The 21,777-nt window shown below is 39.9% G+C and overlaps 1 protein-coding gene across 3 annotated transcripts in view; it reads left to right on the top strand.

Annotated features, from left to right (window-relative positions):
* TNS2 (tensin 2) overlaps positions 1–21,777 on the top strand; it is a 149,393-nt gene that overhangs the window by 93,694 nt on the left and 33,922 nt on the right. The window contains exons 5-15 of one of the 3 annotated variants that reach the window (XM_070938008.1): positions 1,886–1,924; positions 3,040–3,089; positions 7,094–7,265; positions 7,840–7,890; positions 9,784–9,906; positions 11,542–11,606; positions 11,812–11,895; positions 13,297–13,409; positions 15,254–15,314; positions 15,786–15,864; positions 20,615–20,744. In XM_070938008.1, coding sequence (XP_070794109.1) covers positions 1,886–1,924; positions 3,040–3,089; positions 7,094–7,265; positions 7,840–7,890; positions 9,784–9,906; positions 11,542–11,606; positions 11,812–11,895; positions 13,297–13,409; positions 15,254–15,314; positions 15,786–15,864; positions 20,615–20,744 — 967 coding nt within the window. Of the gene's footprint in view, positions 1–1,885; positions 1,925–3,039; positions 3,090–7,093; positions 7,266–7,839; positions 7,891–9,783; positions 9,907–11,541; positions 11,607–11,811; positions 11,896–13,296; positions 13,410–15,253; positions 15,315–15,785; positions 15,865–20,614; positions 20,745–21,777 lie in introns of those variants that run through there. The other 2 variants (XM_070938010.1, XM_070938009.1) reach the window with 2 other exon arrangements.

The raw sequence follows: 21,777 nt of genomic DNA, 5'->3' as shown, positions 1-21,777 counted from the left end.
TTCAGATTTCACCCCCGGTCACCGTGTGCCTGTTCCACCTGTGCAAACCATTGGAGTGTGTTTTCAGCCACTGAATAAGCCGCCCCATCTTCACAAAGGTGGGAGGTGGGGGGGGTGAGAGTTCAGCAGAAGTGAAGCCACGCGCACTGTTGTTGAAGGGAAGACTGAGAGATTCAAGGGAGACTGCAGAACTCTTTGAAGGGGGACCAAGGAAGGCCAAGATTTCCATGCAGCCCGTTTAATCTGGAGCTGTTGCTCTCAGCTCTGCCTTCTTGGTTTTTGCTCTTGTGTGAGCCGGAAGTGGCCTGAATTTCACTGCAAATTCTCTTCTCCATCTACATTAGTGGACAGCTGAGCACAGAAATATCGTGACATGGTTTAAATGTGTGCTATCACATAAGCTTTTGTGGATCAGAATCTGTTTCCTCAGATAGTTATCAACAAAGTTTTTTTTTTCTCCAATTTCTGCAATTTAGAGGGAAGAAGAATTAGGACAGCAAAGAAGTTCTCACTATTGTTCAATACTTGGGATTTAGAAAAATCCTTTAAAAAAGCATGCATGATGATAAATATAGAATGGTATTGGTATTGGTACTAGTCCTCAACTTATGACCACAATTTTGCCCAAACCTTCTACTGCTAAGTGAGACATTTGTTACATTTTGCCCCATTTTACGACCTTTCTTGCCACAGTTGTTCAGTGAAGCACTGCAGTTAAGTTAGTAACGTAGTTGTTAAGAAAATCTGGCTTCTCCACTGACTTTGCTTGTTAGAAGGTTAGACGGTTGCCAGAGCTGATCACTTGACCCTGGGATACTGCAACTGTCATCAATATGAGCATCCAAATTTTGATTGTGTGACGATGGTGATGCTGCAATGGTTGTTAAGTGTGAATAATGGTCATAAGTGACTTGTTTCAGTGCCGTTGTAAATTGGAACAGTCACTTAATGAACTGTTATAAGTCAAGGACTACTGGTAATAGAATTGGGAATGTCAGTCCAATTGGGGGGAGGGGAAGAATTGCAGCCCCCAGAGCAAAATGGTTTCTACTACTGTGTTAATAGGAGGTGAGACATCAAAGGAAAACCTTGGCAGATTTTGCTTAGATACAGTATATGGCAGTGATGGCTAACCTTTTTGCCGTCGCATGCCAAAAGGGGGGGAGCATGGGAGGGGGGGGTCGTGCGTGCACGTGCCCACACCCATAATTCAATGCTCCCCCCGTGCATGTGCGTCCCCCCGTGCTCCCCCTGCTTTTGTCACACGATGGCATGGTGGGCCCAGTAGGCCCGTTTTTTTGCCCTCCCCAGGCTACAGAGCCTTTCTAGGAGCCTGGGGTGGGCGAAAACGGCCTTCCCCACCCCCATGGAGGCCTTCCGGAGGCCGGAAACAGCCCATTTCCCAACTCCCAGTGGGCCCAGAAGGCCCAAGAATCAGCTGGCCAACGCACGCATGCAAACTGGAGCTGAGCTAGGGCAACACTTGCGTGCCGACAGATATGACTCTGCGTGCCACGCATGCCATAGGTTCGCCATCACAGGTATATGGGTTACTCTCTGAATTCTGTGTAGCAGTGACTTTTGTCCTGGGTGGATTTGGGGATGGAGGGAGCACTTTACACTATGTTCATGGTAGATTGTTTGGATGGTGTTCATGGTAGATTGTTTGGATGGTGTATCCTAGCAGGAAAACTACTTGCCACTGCATGATTTTTCTTCAGCTCTGTGGTTAGTAGCTCTCACAGTTCAATGAGCAGCAACATTCCTACGGAGAACTTCTTTGAAACTGTACGTACAGCATCGTCATGCAATCTTATTGTTAATGCTCTTTGATTTTTTTTTTTATTTGAACTTAAACACATGTCATCTTCTTCCATATGTTTAGAGACGGAATACAGCCCCGGTCCGGCGCATTGAACATTTGGTAAGGCTCTGTTTGATGCTATTCTTCTGAATCTGCCAGTCCCATAGTCTGGTGGTGTTTCAGCCATTATGTTGACACTAATCCCTAGGAGCGTGGGAAGATTTTACTTCTTTGTTTTTGTAGTTAACGTGTTTGTACTTAAAGTCCTTGTTTATTTTGTGACTTAGTCATTAAAATCATGTGAACTTCAAGACACATTATTAAAAGGTATCCTTGGGTCAAATTAGGGTGTTCAGTTTTATCTCCTTGCCTTTCTGGTAGAAGAATTGACTTTGCACTTAACTTGGGGTGGACTCAGAGGTGAAATTCAAATTTTTTTTTACTACCGGTTCTGTGGGCGTGGATTGGTGGGCATGGTGTGGCTTGCTGGGTGTGGCAGGGGAAGGATACTGCAAAATCTCCATTCCCAGCCCACTCCAGGGGAAGGATACTGCAAAATCTCCATTCCCAGCCCACTCTGGGACCAGCCAGAGGTGGTATTTGCCGGTTCTCTGAACTACTCAAAATTTCCACTACTGGTTCTCCGAAGTACTCAAAATTTCCACTACTGGTTCTCCGAACTACTCAAAATTTCTGGTACCGGTTCTCTAGAACCTACTGGATTTCACCCCTGGGTGGACTATTGTTCTAGTACAGATATCAGAGCCAGTTTGGTGTTAGAGTTAAAGGCACCAGGCTAGAAAGCAGGAAACCACGAGTTCTAGTCCCATTTTAGCACAAAGCCAGCTGGGTTACCTTAGGCCAGTCAGTCTCTCTCAGCCCAAAGAAGCAGGCAAGCGCAATCCACTTCCAATCCACTTGCAGGGATAAAAGTACAGTGATGCACTACTTAGGCACTGCCTCAGATACCCTCAGATTAAGTGAAAGATTGATGAAGTGACAAATCTTTGGTCCCTCAGAAGTAACAATAAAGGCCAACACGAGTTGGAAATGTAAAATATTCAGCATGGGTCCAAAAGCTGGTGTTTTATGAATATTTTACTATTTAATTTTTATGTTCTTTCTTTACAGAGTAATATTTTAATTCATTGTGCTCCTGTCTTTCCTGCTAATACAATATTTTTCTACACATATTAGTTAGATGCTGACTTCTTTCCTTCTTTCTTATTTTTCAGGGCTCCACTAAGTCCCTCAACACTGCAAAGCAGCGGAACACACTGCCCAGGTACAGCCTGACCCTGACATTATGTTTGTGTGTATGTATGTGTATGTGTATGTCTATGTATATTTATATGTATATGCATATATGCATGTGTGTGTGTGTATATATAATTATATTGGCATTGAAATAATTGGCTTTGAAATGCAGGGATGGTGAGGGGTGGACCAGCTTTTAGTCTATTGTTTTTAATGGTGAGCTATTTTTGTAGCCAGAGGTCTTCTTCTCTTGGTTTCTTATACTAACATTATGCTCAGTTAATCACATGAGTAACTCCAGTCATTTTGAAACTAGGAAGAAAATGGATTAGCACTGCATTGAATTTTAGGTTTGGCTATTGGGAGGGAGGAAAAAGACAAGAAAGAAAGTGCCAATATTTATTGAATCCGTTGTGAATGACGCCAATCACCTGAGGGTACAGTATCATGGAAAATGCCATTAAGTTGTCTAAGATAATAATAATAATAATAATAATAATAATAATAATAATAATAATAACAACAACAACAACAACAACAACAACAACAACAAAAACAACAACAACCACCACCACCACAACAACAACACTACAAACTAATGCCATGAAAGCAAATATACAACAATCCACCGACAATCCAAGCTGCCGACTTTGCAACAACAAAGCCGAAACTGTTTCATGTTTAATATGTGAATGCAGCAAAATTGCACAAACTGATTACAAAGCTAGACATGACCGAGTTGCTAAATTAATCCATTGGTCATTATGTAAAAAATACAACTTACCTGTATCCAAAAAATCATGGGAACATAAAGTGGAAAAAGTGATAGAAAATGAGAAAGTGAAGATCTTGTGGGACTTTCGAATACAGACAGATCGTCACTTGGAACACAACATGCCAGATATCACAGTTGTCGAAAACTGAAACGTACAATTTATTGACATCGCGATACCAGGAGACGCCAGAGTCGAAGAAAAAGAACTGGAAAAAATAATGAAATATCATGACCTGGCCATCGAAACTACATGGCTATGGATGAAACATGTCACAGTGATAACCATTGTCATCAGGGCACTTGATACCATGTCCAAGAATTTCACAAAACACTTCAAGAAATTGCAGCTTCCTGCAATAACACCAGCGGAACTGCAAAAAACTGTGCTACTTGGAACATCATATATTTTAAGAAGGTACTTGGTTGATACCTAGGACGCTGGCAGCAACCCGTATCAACCATTAGCACCAGTCAATGGTATTTGTAACACATTTTTAAATGTCCAGCTGACTGAGTTTCATTTTTAATGAATAAAAGAGAATAATAATAATAGAGAAAAATGAAGGCATTTCTGTACCATATGCTTCATTCTAAAAAGATAAGCACAGTAGCTTCCTTTTTTAAAAAATGCACTTTATTAAATTTCTACAAAAAATAAACTATAAAAACAAAGAAGGAATTAAAAAGTTAAAATAGAGGACAGGAAGGTGCAAAAGAATAGAAAAAAAATGAGAAGAATTCGAAAAAGGGTAAGTAACTTCCAACTTTCTTCGATACAATTGTAAACATAAATAACCTTTTGATCTAAAATTCAACAATACATAGTATTTCCACAAGCATAAACATTGCTAATTGTCAAGTCCCAAAATTAATGTAGCATCTCTTGCGGTTTCTAGCAAAAAAAATCCAGAAGTGGTGTCCACATAAAAACAAAACTGGACAAAGTCTTTTCTGTAATCAAAATAGTTAATTTCACCATCTCAGCTAGTTCCATTAACTTCATCATCCATTCTTCCATTGTGGGAATTTATAAGTCTTTCTGCCTCTGTGCATACAACTCACTACAGTTATTATTAAGACACTATTTTTTTTCTTCAATCATTTATCATGCTTGTACTCTTGCTTCCTTTTGATGCAATTAGCAAATCAATAGAGGAGAGAAATTTTTAACAAAGTTCATCAGAATTGCCTCTTTTCTTTTGACTCATCCCTAGCAAGACAGTTTTCATTAATAAAAACTAGATATGAATATAAGTCATGCATTCCTCATCCATTGTTCTGTGATAGCAGAATTTGTTTATCTCCTTAAACAAATCTAGTGATCTAAGAACAGCATTTTCTTCTATCTGCCTTTTTACTGGCCAAAATATTCAGAGTCAAGGTTAAGGCCTAATCTTCACAAATGAGAAGGTTTCCCTGTGTCTCAGTTGCTTCACTGGAGACTGGAATCTTCAGAAATTCAGCTGATTTGTTCTCTGTTGTTGCAGGAAACCTTACCTACATGAATTAGCCTTGCAAAGAAGCAATCAATTAAATGTTAGGAGAAACTCACTGATAGATGCAATCAGTTTTTAATCATTTTTATTGCTTTTAAAATAATGACTAGAAAAAAAGAAAGGTGCAAAAAGAACAAAACCACAAACTATATACATGATTAAAAAATTACATAACAAGTGCTTTAAAATGAGTGAAGAAATACAGAAGAAAAAAATATAATACAATAAACAGTTACAATTCTATATATACTTATCTAAATAGGCAAGCGTGTGTATATGTTTTATTTATTTATTTATTTGTTTGTTTGTTTGTTTGTTTGTTCGATTTATATGCCACCCTTCTCCGGAGACTCAGGGCGGCTTACAATGCATTAAGCAATAGCCTTCATACTTTTGTATATACCTGATTAGTAGGGATTTCGGGGGCCCCTAAGCTATGTTCTTTTTTATACAAAGTCAGTTTATTGCCCCCACAATCCAGGTCCTCATTTTACCTACCTCGAAAGGATGGAAGGCTGAGTCAACCTTGTTTATGTGTTTCTGATGCATTTATATGACTATCTTTTTTTTTAACCCATTGTGTTTTGCATCAATGCAAATTATCAATTGAAGAATCGGTTGCAGTGCTTTTTTCCTCATTGGAGGTTTTTAAGCAGAAGCTGGTCAGGACTATTTGTCATAGATGCTGTGGTTTCTACAGAGAGCAGAAGATTACATGTGAAGACTTCCAAAACACTTTCCAATTCTATCATTATATGTAATAGCAGGATATAAACTTAAGAAAAGCATATGAAGAAAAGCATTTAAAAGCTCCTAGAACTGGCTATAAGATGAACCACTGGTTTTGTTGAACATTGCTTTAAGATACCTGGAGAAGAGGAAGCATGGTACTCAGACAAATCAGCCACCGACAGACACATAGCAATAGCAACAGCACTTAGACATATATACCGTTTCACAGTGCTTTACAGCCCTCTGTAAGCAGTTTACAGTGAGCCTATTGCCCCTAACAATCTGGGTCCTCATTTGACCCACCTCGGAAGGATGGAAGGCTGAGTCAATCTTGAGCCTGGTGAGATTCAAACTGCCAAATTGCAGGCAGCCAGCAGTCAGTAGAAGTAGCCTGCAGTACTGCATTCTAATCACTGCACCACCACGGCTCTGAAACAATATTTACCTACCATTCAAAAGAGACAATTAAAGACTAAAAAGGGAACAAAAAATCCAAAACACCACCTCTCTAGCAATCAGTACCCAGATAAGCAGAAAATATCACCAAGATTAACAACAAGCAAAGAGTAAACAATACTCCAATCAAGGAACTATCGTCTTAGACAAACATTCAAACAGTAAAAAAAAGAACAGCCTAATCAAGGAACCAGCAAGAACACTCCTACCAACACCAATAGGGCGAATCACTTGTATGTAAGTAGAGAGCAAATCCCACTCGCTTCTAGTACTGATGATGTCAATGAACCATCTGCAAGTAAACAACCAAGCTCAGCGAGCACCAAGGACCCCACAGTTCAACCCTGAGCTATAAATATTCTCTTCTATTGGTACCTGCACAATTGCGATATTTCGCTTTCAGCTGTGTTATTGGGAGATCCCACTGAAAATTAGGTTTGCCAAATGGCAAAGTATATAGGTTTTAGTTCTTTTTGCCTGCTAATTAATTTTGTAATCTTCAGTGCTCATTGTGGTTCTGTGGACCTCTGGAGTCCTGTTTCCCTTACCACTTTCTGCTTTTCTTCCTTTCAGAAGCTTCAGTCTGGACCACGTAATGGAGCGCAAGTATGATTTTGACCTCATCTACATCACTGAACGTATCATCTCGGTGTCTTTTCCTCCTGCTTTGGAGGAACAACGTTACCGTAGCAATCTCCGAGAGGTGGCGCAAATGCTCAAATCCAAGCATGAGGACAAGTATCTGGTAAGGAGGTCAAGGAGATGATGATGGTGGTGATGATGATAAGCAGAAAAATCAGTTGAGTGGAGAGAAGAGTTACTCTAAAGAAGGAGCCAACTTGACATTTCTATGTAGGTTTGAGTGAGTGTGTGAAAAACGCATGCTTCACCTCCAAGATAGAGAGAATGACGATCACTTTGTCCTGCAGAGTCTCGTGATTTCATATCAAGTAAAGCATTGGTGTTATCTTCATTTTGAAGGTCTCGTGATTTCATCTCATGCAAAGCATTGGTGTTATCTCCATTTGGAAGAACTCTACTGTATAAAGTTCACTTATAGGAACAGCCTATAGGCTGGGTGGGCAGGGTTGGGGAACAGCTATATTCTGACTTTCAAGAGGAATAGGAAACTATAAAACTTTTTTTATTTTTTTTGGCCAAGCAACTTAACAAGCTTATTTCAGAAGAGAGAGTAACATTTGGGGTGAAGTCACATGAATAACTGTGCTTAAAAATGTCCTGATCAAGATGCTGTAGGTTATTAGTTGAAAGTTGAGTTGGTAGAGTAAACTGCTAAAAATTCTTCTTTATGTCAACAGCTCCTCAACTTATCAGAGAAACGGCATGACATCATCCGGTTGAACCCCAAGGTGAGAGTTGAGAGCTTGGGGCCAGGATGCTTACAGGAGTGGCCAAAATTGTGGAAACCTTTTGGGAAAAGTGTACTTTTGAGGTTTGATGGCTAATAACACCACTTTTTTTTTGGAGTCTCAAGATAATCATATTCCACTGCTGGAATGGCCTGGGAATAGCCCAGATCTTAACCCAATTGAAAATCTATGGAGGCGACTAAAGAAACTTATTAGTCAGAAGCGACCCAGCAATAAAACCCAGTTAATAGAAGCAATCATTCAATCTTGGTTTTACATTCGAACAGCTGCAGAACTAAAAGACTTGGTTCACTCCATGGGAAGATGTTGTAAGGCCTAATTCATGCTAAAAGTTACCCAACTAAGTATTAACTGACATGGTGATAATTTTTGTATATCTTGTTTTTTCTACATGTTTCACTTTTCTTCTTTATACTGTAACTGCTATTCTAATAGCAAATCCTTCATAAAAGTTATTGCATGACATTCTTGATTAAATTATCTTTCCATTGATATTTAATTTTATGGTACTACTCCCAAAAAAAAAAAAAGTGGTATTAGCTAGTTTTAGAAAATACACTTTTCCCAAAAGGTTTCCAAAATTTTGGCCACTATTGTATATTAAATTGAGACTACATCCAAACTGAAACTGTTTAGAAGGTTATTAGAAGCTGGCACATTGTAGAAATTCATACAATGGTTCTACTTTCTGTGATTAAAGTAAAGTAATTAAATTGTTAGTTTAGCTTGACTTGTTCATTTCCATTCTCAGCTGATTGAAAGGAAAGGAGAGAAACAGGCATTAATCCTGGAAAGAAAGATATAATGCACAGTAAATATTTACATATCATACTAAATTGTATCAGGCAACATTTTTAAAGAGAATTTTAAATTTTCCATGTCTGTAATTTCATTGAAAGCAGTTCAAGCTAAGGAGTGCCTGTTGTGCTCAAGACCATCTATGTTGATATTTAGACACAATACAGTTATTTTCTGATTTTTAAAAATGTTTATATATTATCCCAGTTTCATTTATTTTATTCTTGTTTTGTGCATTATTTTATTCTTGTGTGTTCTACTTTATTATTATAAACTGATATAAAGTGTGCAATTCAAAGAGAGAGAAATGCCCTACAGAAATCATAATAATTGAGTCAAAGACTGAACCTAAAACCAGATATGTAGGTCCTTAGTTAAAAGCAAGCCAAGTTACTTGGCTTCAAGACTTGGGAGAGTCATTAAAATGTGTTAAACCTTTAAAAACTAGCAATTGAGTAGCCAAAGAGCTCATATTATTAATATTTTCTTCTTGTTATTCTTTATACGAAGAGTGCCAATATTGCTCATTGCATTTTATAGCTCTAAAGTTGGTAAAAATGTAGTTTTCTCCTTCCGCCAACTCTATCCAGGGACACTTTCAAGGTACATAAAGATGCATAAAACTTGTAAAGTTTTCTAACCCATTCTTTTCCAGTTATAATTAGAGTCACATTATCAGTGACTACAGCAGGGGTGTCAAACTCGCGGCCTGAGGGCCAGATGTGTCACGCGCTGGCCATGCCCACCCCCGTTTTAGCAAAGGGGAAAAAAAGTTGCAATATATCATGTGACAATGTGTCATCACGAGTTTGACACCCCTGGACTACAGTGACAGCAACATAGGCAATAAAGGTGGGATAAAAGTCATCAATGAGAACAACTGATTTCATGCCACTATGTTTTCCTGCTAACTTAAGATGGGATGGCGACCCTTTCCTCAGTGAGGAAAGGCTTCTTCTAGGAGTTTCATCCTATAGGCAAGAAATTGTACTCACCAGTTCCAAAAGCTTGTCTCCTCCCTATATACTTCAACATGTTCTTAACTCCAATACTTCTTTCTCCTTGATGGTCCAGGTGCAAGATTTTGGCTGGCCAGATCTGCATGCTCCACCTCTGGACAAAATTTGTTCCATCTGCAAAGCCATGGAGACCTGGCTAAATTCAGATCCTCAGCATGTGGCTGTCCTTCACTGCAAGGTCAGAGAAAAATCTTCCCAAATTCCTGATTATTATAAGGCAGTGGATACTGCCTGCTGTTAGGGAAAAGGGATGAGATCCTGGCTTTCCAGAATCATTAGCTGAGTGGTTTTGGTATGTTCTCAAAGTCAGCAACTTAGAAGGTCCACTGAGAAAGACTTAGATTGATGAAATACCTCCATTGCATATATACCTTCGTTTTATTCTGCTTATAGAAAGCTACCGTATTTTTCGGAGATAAGACGCTCCGGAATATAAGACGCACCTACCTTTTTTGGTGAGGAAAACAAGAAAAAGAAATCTGCCTCTGCCTCCCAGCAATTTTGCCTCGTAACAGCAAATAGCCTGCTTTACTTTCATTTTTGTTTTCAGCATAGCTTGCTTAGCACAAGAAAAAAAAAATCTGCTCCCAGTAGTTTACTTCCTTGCAGCAAGCAGCAGAGGCCCACGCAAAACAGCTGAGAGTCGGGAGGCCAATCCAACAGACAACTTGTGCTAATTAGGCTGTGCTGAAGCTGAAATGGGCTGTTTCTTCTTTCTGCTTGCTGCAAGGAGGTAAATTGCTGGAAGGCAGAGGCCAAAGGGTGGGGGCCAGTGGGTGGGCGGGGCTACATTTGGTGTATAAGACACACCTAAATTTTCACCCCCTTTTAGGAGAGAAAAAGGTACGTCTGAAAAATACGGTAAGTAGGACATCAGGTTGTCCAATTCATTAGTCAAACATTGAAAGTTTACATGCCTGCCAAAATCCTTAGTGTAATGAAGTGGCATCATGCAAACTTTCCTCTATTTTATCAGAGCTGGAATCTTAATCAGCATTTCCCACCTCTTTCTAGCGATTTCCTCAAAGACATTGAACTAGTTTCCATTTGTAAAGCTTACTGGTAAGTGAAGAAAGGTTTTACATTCCCAAACTGGATAGAGAAGAAGAGAGTAATATACAAAATTGACTCCCCCCCCTAATTATGACCAATAGCTTTTGTCTGTTAAGATGTGATCAGTCTGAATAACCATTCTCTGAGTTCATTCTCATTTTTTAAAAAGTATAATTAATGGATTTTTCCATCCCTGTTTTACTTTCAATTGCAACTTTTAAAAAGCTTTCCTTGGAGGATTTTTGGACAGCCTGGAATGTCTTCCATAGAAAACTTAGTCTTCCCCAGCTTTACAAAGAAGGAGGAGGTCGTTGAACAGATACTGGATGGATCACCTTCATATACTGTATAGCAGTGGTGCAAAATGGCTTCCAACTGACAGTATAGTGCAGGGGTCTCCAACCTTGGCAACTTTAAGACTTGTGGACTTCAACTCCCAGAGTTTAGTTTAGCTGGCTGAGGAATTCTGGGAGTTGAAGTCCACAAGTCTTAAAGTTGCCAAGGTTGGAGACCCCTGGTATAGTGAGATTATAGAAACAAACAGATTGAATGAACTGTATTTATACAAACCAAATCCAGCAAACAAATAAAGTGAGTGTAGATAAAAATAATGTATCTTCTTTTGCGTTCCCGTTTTTATGCTTTCCCATCCCCACTCCAAGGTGGCTGTTATATTTTGCCGAAACTTTTTGCACCCCTGAATTTATAGTCACAATGCATGATTCCGATGCCAGTTTAACATGTTTTCTCTTTGTGCCAGGGCAACAAGGGCAAGACGGGTGTGATCGTAGCCTCTTACATGTACTACAGCAAAATCTCGGCAAGGTATTGAGCAAGGGAGAACGATAGAGGGGCTACTCTAGCACTGACAGCTACTTTTTTTTTCTTCTTTCCTTCCTCAATCTCATTTTCCAGCTTTCTTCTTAAGCTACATTTTTGGTGGGCCCAAATGAATCTGTAACCTGCCTATTGGATTACCTGCCAATTTATAACTGCAGCTCTATGCCCCTTCCTTGTCTTCTCTCCTCAGTGCAGACCAGGCCCTCAGCACACTAACCATGCGCAAGTTCTGTGAAGACAAAGTAGCTGCCTCTCTCCAGCCATCGCAGAAGAGGTGAGCCTTGCACCCTCTATCTTATATCCAAAGGTCCTTTTTCAAGAGGACAACTGGACTTCCTTGTTTCTCTTTGAAGACGTTTCGCTTCTCGTCCAAGAAGCTTCTTCAGCTCTGACTGGATGGTGGGGAATGGAAGGATTTATATTCCTTGCGGACAGCTAGTCATTTGCTTTCTTTTAGAGAGTCATTGAGGCCACTTGGAGGTTTGTCTGTGTCCTCAGGGTCACCCAAGTAGTGAAAATGAGTATGGAGTCTTAATGGAACTGGTAAAAGGACATGTTGTTTTGACCCAGCCTTTGCAAGTAGTGATAAGATGTTTACTCACAAGTAATGAATTTTCTTGTTCAGAAACAGGAAGGTGCCTTTCAGATACGGTGAATTTTCAAATTTCCTAGGCAGCCTGGCTGAAGCTTTGAAAATAAATGGTCTTATGAAGGGCAAAAATAAGCATCGTCATTTTCATGGCTTTTGTCATCATCACCCACAGGAACTCTTCTTTAACCAGATTGATGAAAGTTGTATTGTAGTGTTATGCCACAAACTTTGCTCTTTGAGCAAGTAGGCAATGCTGTAATGCCCATAAAAAGGGAGTGGGTCAGCTTGCATCACAACACCGCATTCCTGATATCAGTTTAAGCCATCTTGCCCCCCACCCCACCCCAAACATCTACAGATCCCTTTGGCCTTTGTGTAATTCATTTTACCTTCCAGTTCTTACCCAATAACTAATACAGGTAGTCCTCAACTTACAAGTGTTCATTTAGTGACCATTCAAAGTTACAAGCACTGAAAAAAGTGACTTATGACAGTTTTTCACAGTTACGACCTCTGCAACATCCCCCATGGTCACGTGATCAAAATTCAGATGCTTGGCAACTGGTTCACATTTATGACCGTTGCTGTGTCCCAAGGTCATGTGATCCCCTTTTGCGACCTTCTGACAAGCAAAGTCAATGGGGAAGCCAGATTCACTTAACAACCAGCTTACTAACTTATCAACTGCAGTGATTCACTTAACAACTGAGGCAAGAAAGGACATAAATAATAAAACAACATTCACTTAACACATGTCTGACTTAACAACAGAAATTTTGGGCTCAATTGTGGTCGTAAATTGAGGACTACTTATGTTTTAATGTCTTATTAGATTCTGGTATTAGAGAGATGTTGCCTCATACATATTTTTTCCTAATGATATTATAGTAAATACATTCTGAAATGTTTCATGCTATTAAGTAAAGTTGCAATATAGTATATTTAATTATTGGGCTGAAACCAATACATGTAAAAGGATTAAAACCTTGCAACTCGTCATTCGCCTGTATGGATGGAATTTAGACCCATTTATTTTTACATGTCCCATCGATGATCTTTTTATCTATCTTTTCTCTGTGGTAGGTATATTCATTATTTCAGTGGGCTTCTCTCAGGCACGATCAAGATGAACAGCAATACCCTTTTTCTGCACCACATCCTTCTCCCAGCCATTCCTACTTTTGAAAGTGGAGGAGGTAAGCATCAGAGGGCTGCAAAACAGGGGTGGGCATCAAAAATTTTACCAAGGGGTTCTCTGCTGGGTTGCTGGGTGGGCGTGGGCATGATGGGTGTGGCCCAGTCGGCCTCCTGCACCACGGCGGGGGGGGGAGGTGTTTCTGCCTTCCCCAGGCTCCAGAGGCTTTCCTCAAACCTCCAGGAGGGCGAAAACAGCCTCCCCAGGCTCCAGAGGCCCTCTGGAAGCCAGAAACAGGCCCATTTCCAGCCTTCCCGAATTTCTGGTAGGCCTGTTTTTTGGCCTCCCTGAGCCTCCATGCACGCCCTGCACTTACCTGCATCCAAAACGGGCTGTGTGGGGACTCCTGGGAGGGGAGGGGAGGGGAGGGGTGGGCAGGGCCAGCCAGGAGTGGGATTTGGGGGTTCTCTGAACTACACAGAATCTTAGATAGAGATTCTTCCGAATCCCTGCGAACCCCCAGCAGCCCACCCCCTGCTGCAAAACAATATTCATTAAATTGCTTAATGCATTGTAAGCCACCCTGAGTCTCCGGAGAAGGGCGGCATATAAATTAAAGCAAAAATAAAAATAAAAATAAAAATACTCCTCTTGATCTGTTCCTTTCAGACTTAAAGCCATGAATGCTTATGATTCCAAGCTGCAAAAACATGGGCCACATTTATATTTTATTTTTATTTATATATCAGATTTGGGGACCACCCATCTCTCTCACAGTGACAAATGTTTAAATGGTTTACTTTCTTTACCCATAGGGCAGGGATTCTAAAATTTCATAATATCAGTACCCCTTCAATGAAAAAAATGAATTTATTCATTTTTTATGAATTATCATTATGCCTCATGAATAAACTTAAAAGAAGAGAGAGCTAGGGTTGAAACAGAAAAAAAAAATCCCTTTGTAACAATAGAACTTTTATCATTGATCCTTGACTTAGGTTCTTTCCACACCCTCAGCAAAGTGTTTTTCCCTTGTCCCTGAGATAGGAGGAAAGTATATCACTTTTTAACTTCCTGGCCCAACAGCAGTGTTTTTACTGCGCTGTTTACTGCAGTGAGGCTGGTCGAGTTGATACCTCAAAATAAGATGTGTTACTTTCCAAGCATATATTGGTACGTCTGGTTGTAAAGCAGCAGTGCTTTGTGGTGCAACTTTCTGGGATCCTCCCTTTGAACTTAGTGCTCTTGATCCAAGTGCTGGATCGGTGAGCAGTGCATATTTTTACCTCCTTTTAAATTCAGTGATTCTCAGCCCTTAAATGTAGCAAACAGACACCCCAGGAGATGCTAGAACTTAAATTTCCTGATTCAGTTTATAATAACAGAATCTTGAAAGCCTGACCATGTTTCCCCTTCCTCCTTCTTATACGAAAAGAACTCAAGCATAATAGCAATAGCACTTAGACTTATATACCGCTTCATAGTGCTTTTACAACCCTCTCTAAGTGGTTTATAGTGTCAGCATATTTGCCCCCAACAAATCTGGGTCCTCATTTCATCCACCTCGGAAGGATGGAAGTCAACCTTGAGCCGAACTGCCGAACTGCTGGCAGCCAGTGATCAGCAAAAGTAGCCTGCAATACTGCACTCTAACCATTGTGCCATTGCGGCTTGTAATTCGTAAGAATCATTGAAACATATACAGATACAGTTGCAAATAATCATAATTCTGTTTGGAATGGAGACACGTGTCTGTCTTTCTCTAGCAAGTATATGACTTACGAATGCACATCCTTTGTTGCCCCTCCATTTCTATGATAGAAATTTTCCATTTGCATCATTCTTCTATTTCCTGGAGATGGGTTCTTCTTTTTTGATCCATCTGGCCCATCTTCTCTCTTCTAGGTTATCAACCTTTCCTAAAGATCTACCAATCCATGCAACTGGTCTATACCTCTGGGATCTAGTAAGTATGAGCTGGTTTTCTCTAGATCAAACACCTGAGATGCAGTGGTGGGTTTCAAATTTTTTTACTACTGGTTCTGTGGGTGTGGCTTGGTGGGCATGGCATAGCTTGGTGGGCGTGGCAGGGGAAGGATACTGTAAAATCTCCATTCCCACCCCACTCCAGGGGAAGGATACTGTAAAATCTCCATTCCCTCCCCAATCCAGGGGAAGGTTACTGCAAAATCCCCATTTCTTCCCGATCAGCTGGGACTTGGGAGACAGAGAATGGATGGGGGTAGGGCCAGTCAGAATTTTTACTACCGGTTCTCCGAACTACTCAAAATTTCCACTACCGATTCTCCAGAACTGGTCAGAACCTGCTGAAACCCACCTCTGCTAAGATGCCTCTGAAGTTACAAGGACATACTGTAGGCTAGTCTTCTTTTAACCTCATTCCCGGCAATCCTTATGATGTCCTTTGTTCATGCAGTAGCCTCCATGGTGCCAGTGGCACTCAGAAGATCTGTATCACCCTGGAGCCGGCCTTGCTCTTGAAGGGAGACGTCATGGTGAGTGTTGCCAGCAGGTCAGGATTTAAGAGCAGAACTAGATTTTATAAGGGATGTAATGTTGCCACCAGTCCTTCTTCCTCTCTTTCCTAGAACAGTGCAAAACCAGACAATGTCTCGTATGATATCCATGCACAACTTATGGCCCTGCCAATTTATATGTAACAATGGCATATAGCGTGATGCTCTGTGTTGTAATACATTCTGCCAAGTGAATGGGCTTGCTGAAAGCAGAAGGGATTTTGGAGTAGGCATCAGATACAGCCTCTTGTTCCATTTTAAAAATTGAGTGATTTTTATATTGATTTATTTTAAAACCAAGGTATAGCAGTGTAGTTATATTATTATTATCTCTTTTATTCATTAAGCATGAAACTCAGTCAACCGAACATTTAAAAATGTCACAGATATGATTGACTGGTGCTAATGGTTGATACTGGTTGCTGCCAGCATCCTAGGTATCAACCAAGTATCTTCTTAAAATGTACGTTGTTCCAAATAGCAGAGTCTTTTGCAGTTCCCCTGGTGTTATTGCAGGAAGCTGCAATTTCTGTGTTATATTATTATTATTATTATATTATTATTATTATCATTATCATCATCATCATCATCATCATCATCATCATCATCATCATCATCATCCCAGTAAGCCTAGTACTAATAACATCATATACCTTAATCACAGAGAGCAAAGGAAAATAATGTAAATGGGGGTTTTATATTATCCTTGTATTTATCATTCTGGGAATGAATAGAACATAGATTCATAGTACTGGAAGGGACCTTGGAGGTCTCCTAGTCGAACCCCCTGCTTCTGTCTTGAGACCTTATACAATCGTGGTCAAATGGTTGTCCAGTCTGTTTTTGAAAACCTCTAGTAGTGGAGCACCCACAACTTTGGGAGGCAAGTTATTCCATAGATTAATTATTCTCACTGTCAGGAAATTTCTCCTTACTTCTAGGTTGAATCTATCTCTCTTTAACAAGCTTCTACCCATTACTTCTTATCCTGCCCTCTGGTAGTCTTAGAGAATAAATCAACCCCCTCTGTTTGTAGCAACCACTTAAGTAGTGGAAGGCAGTTATCATGTCTCCCATCCTTCTTTTCGATACACATTCCTAGTTCCCTCAATCATTTGTCATATGATTTAGCCACCAGACCCTTTATCATCTTTCTTCCTCTTCTCTACACACTTTAGATAAAAAAATAAAATAAATAAAGTATAGTGATTCTTGATAAATATGTGTGCTTAATCCAGGAGTTCACAGAAGCCACTCAGTAGCTAATTTTCAGTATGCCAGATATTGCCTGCTGGGCACTGGAATTCCTATTTTAAAAGACTACCTATGTTAGGTGGATCTCAGTTTGAACTTGCTATGCATTTCTTGCATACTTAGGCAAGAATGCGCACTTCAAATTACTTCAAAAGTGGATTCAGAGAGTCACAGTGTGTACCCTTTCTTTCAAAAATTTAAAACACGTTCATAGGTAAAGATTCCAGGTTGTTCTTATTTTTTAAGTCAACTCACTGGGCATATCTGGAATTTTTCAAATTTATTCTGTGTAGCTGTTTATTTTGCCAGCGACACTAAGCTGATTTGGAAGTCAGAAAGCACAGCTTGTCGCATGAATACTGTCCTCTACGTCATTTTGCCTCAGTCAACTCGCCATGGTCAACTTGCCACAGTCAACTTGCCATGGCCAACTCACCATGGCCAACTCACCGCAGGACAACTTGCTGCAGGACAAGACTTACACTAATATCAAAGAAATGATGGAATAGAATAATTAAAAAAAGGATGCAAAAGGAGAGACAGAATGAAATGTGAATGGCAAAAATTAAAATATTTTTTTATTTATTGAAAATAATTAAATAGAATTGTTAAATTGTCCTGCAGCGAATTGGCTGCGGCGAGTTGGCCACAGTTGGCTGTGGCAAGTTGCCCCATTCCCTTACCCCAAAGCTCAGAAATTGCTTACCTCCCACTTTTATGTTGGCAATCCTCAACATTTGCTTCCCTGGACTCTATTTTAGTTTGTCACTAGGTGGTAGACTCCTGATTCAGCTGTGCAGAATGTGTTAAGCAAACCAAGGACTAAACCTCAGCTTTGCTGCCCTCCCCATTTCGGAATGTCACAAGCTGGCATGAAAGTGCCAGCCAATCAGAGCTCTGCTACAATTCAGAGATGATTTTGACTGATGGGCGGACCCTTAGATTTAACCATCTATTGAAATTCACCATGCGCAGAAGCCCACTGATCCCCAAACGTGTGCAGGCAGGGCATTTTGAAAGGGCATTAAACCAGTGGTGAAATCCAGTTTTTTTTTACTACCGGTTCTGTGGGCGTGGCTTGGTGGGCGTGGCTTGGTGGGCGTGGCAGGGGAAGGATATTGCAAAATCCCCATTCCCTCCCCACTCCAGGGGAAGGATATTGCGAAATCTCCAGTCCCACCCCACTCTGGGACCAGCCAGAGGTGGTATTTGCCAGTTCTCCGAACTACTCAAAATTTCTGCTACCGGTTCTCCAGAACCTGTCAGAACCTGCTGGATTTCACCGCTGCATTAAACCTGGGAATCATGACATCTCTTTGAATCCAATATCTGTCCAAACTCATCATGCAATTGATACATGAGAGCAGGGAGGTGGTGGGCTTCAAAGGCCCAAGTCTAAAGCTGTAACCGCCACATGCTGGAACCTGCCAGGTAACAGATAACAAGGCGCCAGGAGTTGATAGGTGTAACTGAGAGTTGAGTTTGAAAGAGAGGGACTTGACAGCTTTTCCAAACAGAATAGCTCAGGGAGCAGAGTGGAAAGACATGCATACATCGGTCTGAAATCTCACAATATATGCTGGGCTGATCTAACACCCTGTGATAAAGTGTCTGAAATTGCCAACATTAACCTCTCTTTCCTGAGGTGAAAAGTTATATTGCCTAATTTGAAAGCAACATCTGACACCATTCCCAGGATTACTCTCTATAACAAAAATCCTGATCCCTTCCTCCATTGATTGACACCCCTTTATTTTAATTGTAACACTTCATAAAAGTTTTTATATTTTTTATTGTAGTGGCAATATGCAGATTCTGGTAGCAAATAAGAGCAATAGAGCAGGGAGAATGAGTGGTCACACCTGTGTCGCATAAATTTGCAAATATTGTATTCTGGAAGCCTTCAAATCCAATTTTTTCAGAGCCCTGGTTGTGCTACCCCAAAGGGGAACCACCAAGGCTTGAGAGACCATATAGAGGCAGGCATATTAGCTAGTTGTTTTTTTTTTTTAATCTTGTTCCCTAACCTTACAGAATACAACTTCACAGACAGCTGAGCTAACTTCAGACTTAAAACCTTGTGGCTTGTGTACTTAATGTGTGAACTTCAACTAAGTTTGAAAAAGCCCTGTCAGAGTTGAAACCACAAATCAAAAATCAAGATCTTCGGGGGGGGAGTAAAAATAACCCCAAAATATATAGCTTGGTTTTACTTGAAAGACCTTTTTCAGTGGCTTCCTAGCTTGCCAACATTCTTTGCCTCATGCAAAGAAAAGATTTCACATTAGCCATGGCCCACATGCTGCCTTAATCACTGTTTTCTGGCAGGCCTGGGGCCATTGATCTCGCTCTTATGATCTGGCGAGATCTGGCCATGAATGGTGTGAATGAGTTTTTAATGTTTTTAATTTTTCAATGTCTTTTTATAATGATTTTTTAAATGTATTGTGAGCCGCCCTGAGTCTTCGGAGAGGGGCGGCATATAAATTAAATTAAATTAAATTAAATTAAATTAAATTAAATTAAATTAAATTAAATTAAATTAAATTAAATTAAATTAAATTAAATTAAATTAAATTAAATTAAATTAAATTAAATTAAATTAAATTAAATTAAATTAAATTAAATTAAATTAAATTAAATTATTAAATTAAATTAAATTAAATTAAATTAAATTAAATTAAATTAAATTAAATTAAATTAAATTAAATTAAATTAAATTAAATTAAATTAAATTAAATTAAATTAAATTAAATTAAATTAAATATGAGATTTAATGATATCCCTCTGCAAAAATATTGAGTTAATTGCCCATCTCTACTGCCTTTTCTATTTAGCCTGGCATAAGAACTTAATTTTTGTAGGCTCTTACTGCTACAAGTCCTCAGAAGATTTTATATATATATATATATATATATATATACAACTTACGACCACAATTGAGCCCAACATTTATGTTGCCAAGTGAGAAATTTGCTAAGGGAGTTTTGCCCCATTTTACGACTTTTCTTGCCACAGTTGTTAAGTGAATCACTGCATTATTAAATTAGTAACATGGTTGTTAAGTGAATCTGGCTTCCCCATTGACTTTGCTTATCAGAAGGTCATAAAAGGTGATCACATGACCCCAGGACTTTGCAACTGTCTTAAACATGAACTAGTTGTTAAGCACGCGAATGTAAATCACATGACTATGGGGATGCTACACCGGTCATAAGTGTGAAAAACGGTCATAAGTCACTTTTTTCAGTGTCGTTGTAACTTTGATCGTTCCCTAAGTGAACTGTTGTAAGTCGAGGACTACCTGTATAGCTTTGCTATATAGAAAATTTTTATGATTTAGAGCTTTTTACGCAATGTATGTTTGTGATCACTGTCTGCAAATAACTATTACTTTTAAATGAGAGGAATTGAGAAAGCCACATGGCTGGAAAAGCTATGCTCTCTACTGATTCAATCATCCTTTTCTCTCCAGGTGAAATGCTACCATAAGCATCTGCAGGGAGGAGAGCGAGATGTTGTGTTTCGGGTCCAGTTTCACACTTGTACCATCCACAGCACCCAACTCTGGTTCAGCAAAGACGAGTTGGATGAAGCCTGGAGAGGTGAGCAAGGAGCTGGATTTTGGAACAGAGAAGCAAACAGCCATGCATGTTAATATGGGGCAAAAGCAGGGGTGAAATGCTCCCGGTTTGGACCGGCTCGGGCGAGTAGGTAGCGATGGCGGCAGGCAGTTTGGAGAACCGGTAGCAAAAATCCCTGCCCCCGCCCCCCATGCCCAGCTGAGCCGGGCGATCATCAGAGGCTTTTTTTCTTTTAAATGCCTCTGACGAGCCAAGCTCTGATGATCCAAGCTCTGACGATTCCAGCTGAGTTGCCTGCCAATCAGGCAACTCACCTTGGATCGTCAGAGCCATTTAAAAGAAAAAAACTTTTTTTCTTTTAAATGGCTCTGACAATCCAAGCTCTGACGATCCCAGCTAAGTTACCTGCTAATCAGGCAACTCAGCTTGGATCGTCAGAGCCTTTTGAAAGCATTTTTTACATGGTTTTACATGTAAAAAATGGTTTTAAAAGTAAAAAAAAAAAATTGGCCACGCCCACCCAGTCACATTACCACCCCCCCCAGCCATGCCCACAGAACCGGTAGTAACAAATTTTAGATTTCACCACTGGGCAAAAGGATTACAGGCACGTAATGCAAAATACCAGGAGTTAGCACTTTTTCCAATTGGCACCTTTTACTGAAAGGCATAAGCTTTTTGGAATTGCAGCCAACTCCATCAAATGTACAAAGTGACTAGAGTAAGGAAGGATTTAAATTAGGATGAGATTGGGGGTAAGAGAATGGGAAGGGGAAGCAGTTTAACGATGCAGGTTACATGCGAGGGAGATTACAAGCAATTTATCATTTAGCAAATAGAATATATTGAAAAAAAATCACTGTGTTTGTTGAGATCTTGCCTGAAATTATAGTCATCTCAATGGTGCAAGGACCCATGAGCTCAATTCCTCTTAGAGGGTTTGGGTCCCATAAAAGAAAGCTGGCTACACACATTTGATGACTCCCAATAAGGGTGAAACTGTTCATAGACTGCCTTCTAGGGGTAAGTACTTTTGATATGGTGAATTCAGCAA

The sequence above is a fragment of the Pituophis catenifer genome, unplaced genomic scaffold (assembly GCF_029215685.1).
Source record: "Pituophis catenifer annectens isolate HBS135680 unplaced genomic scaffold, rPitCat1.0.hap2 SCAF_2, whole genome shotgun sequence".
In the NCBI taxonomy this organism is placed as follows: Eukaryota; Metazoa; Chordata; class Lepidosauria; order Squamata; family Colubridae; genus Pituophis; species Pituophis catenifer.
This window is presented reverse-complemented; position numbering and strand designations above follow the sequence as displayed.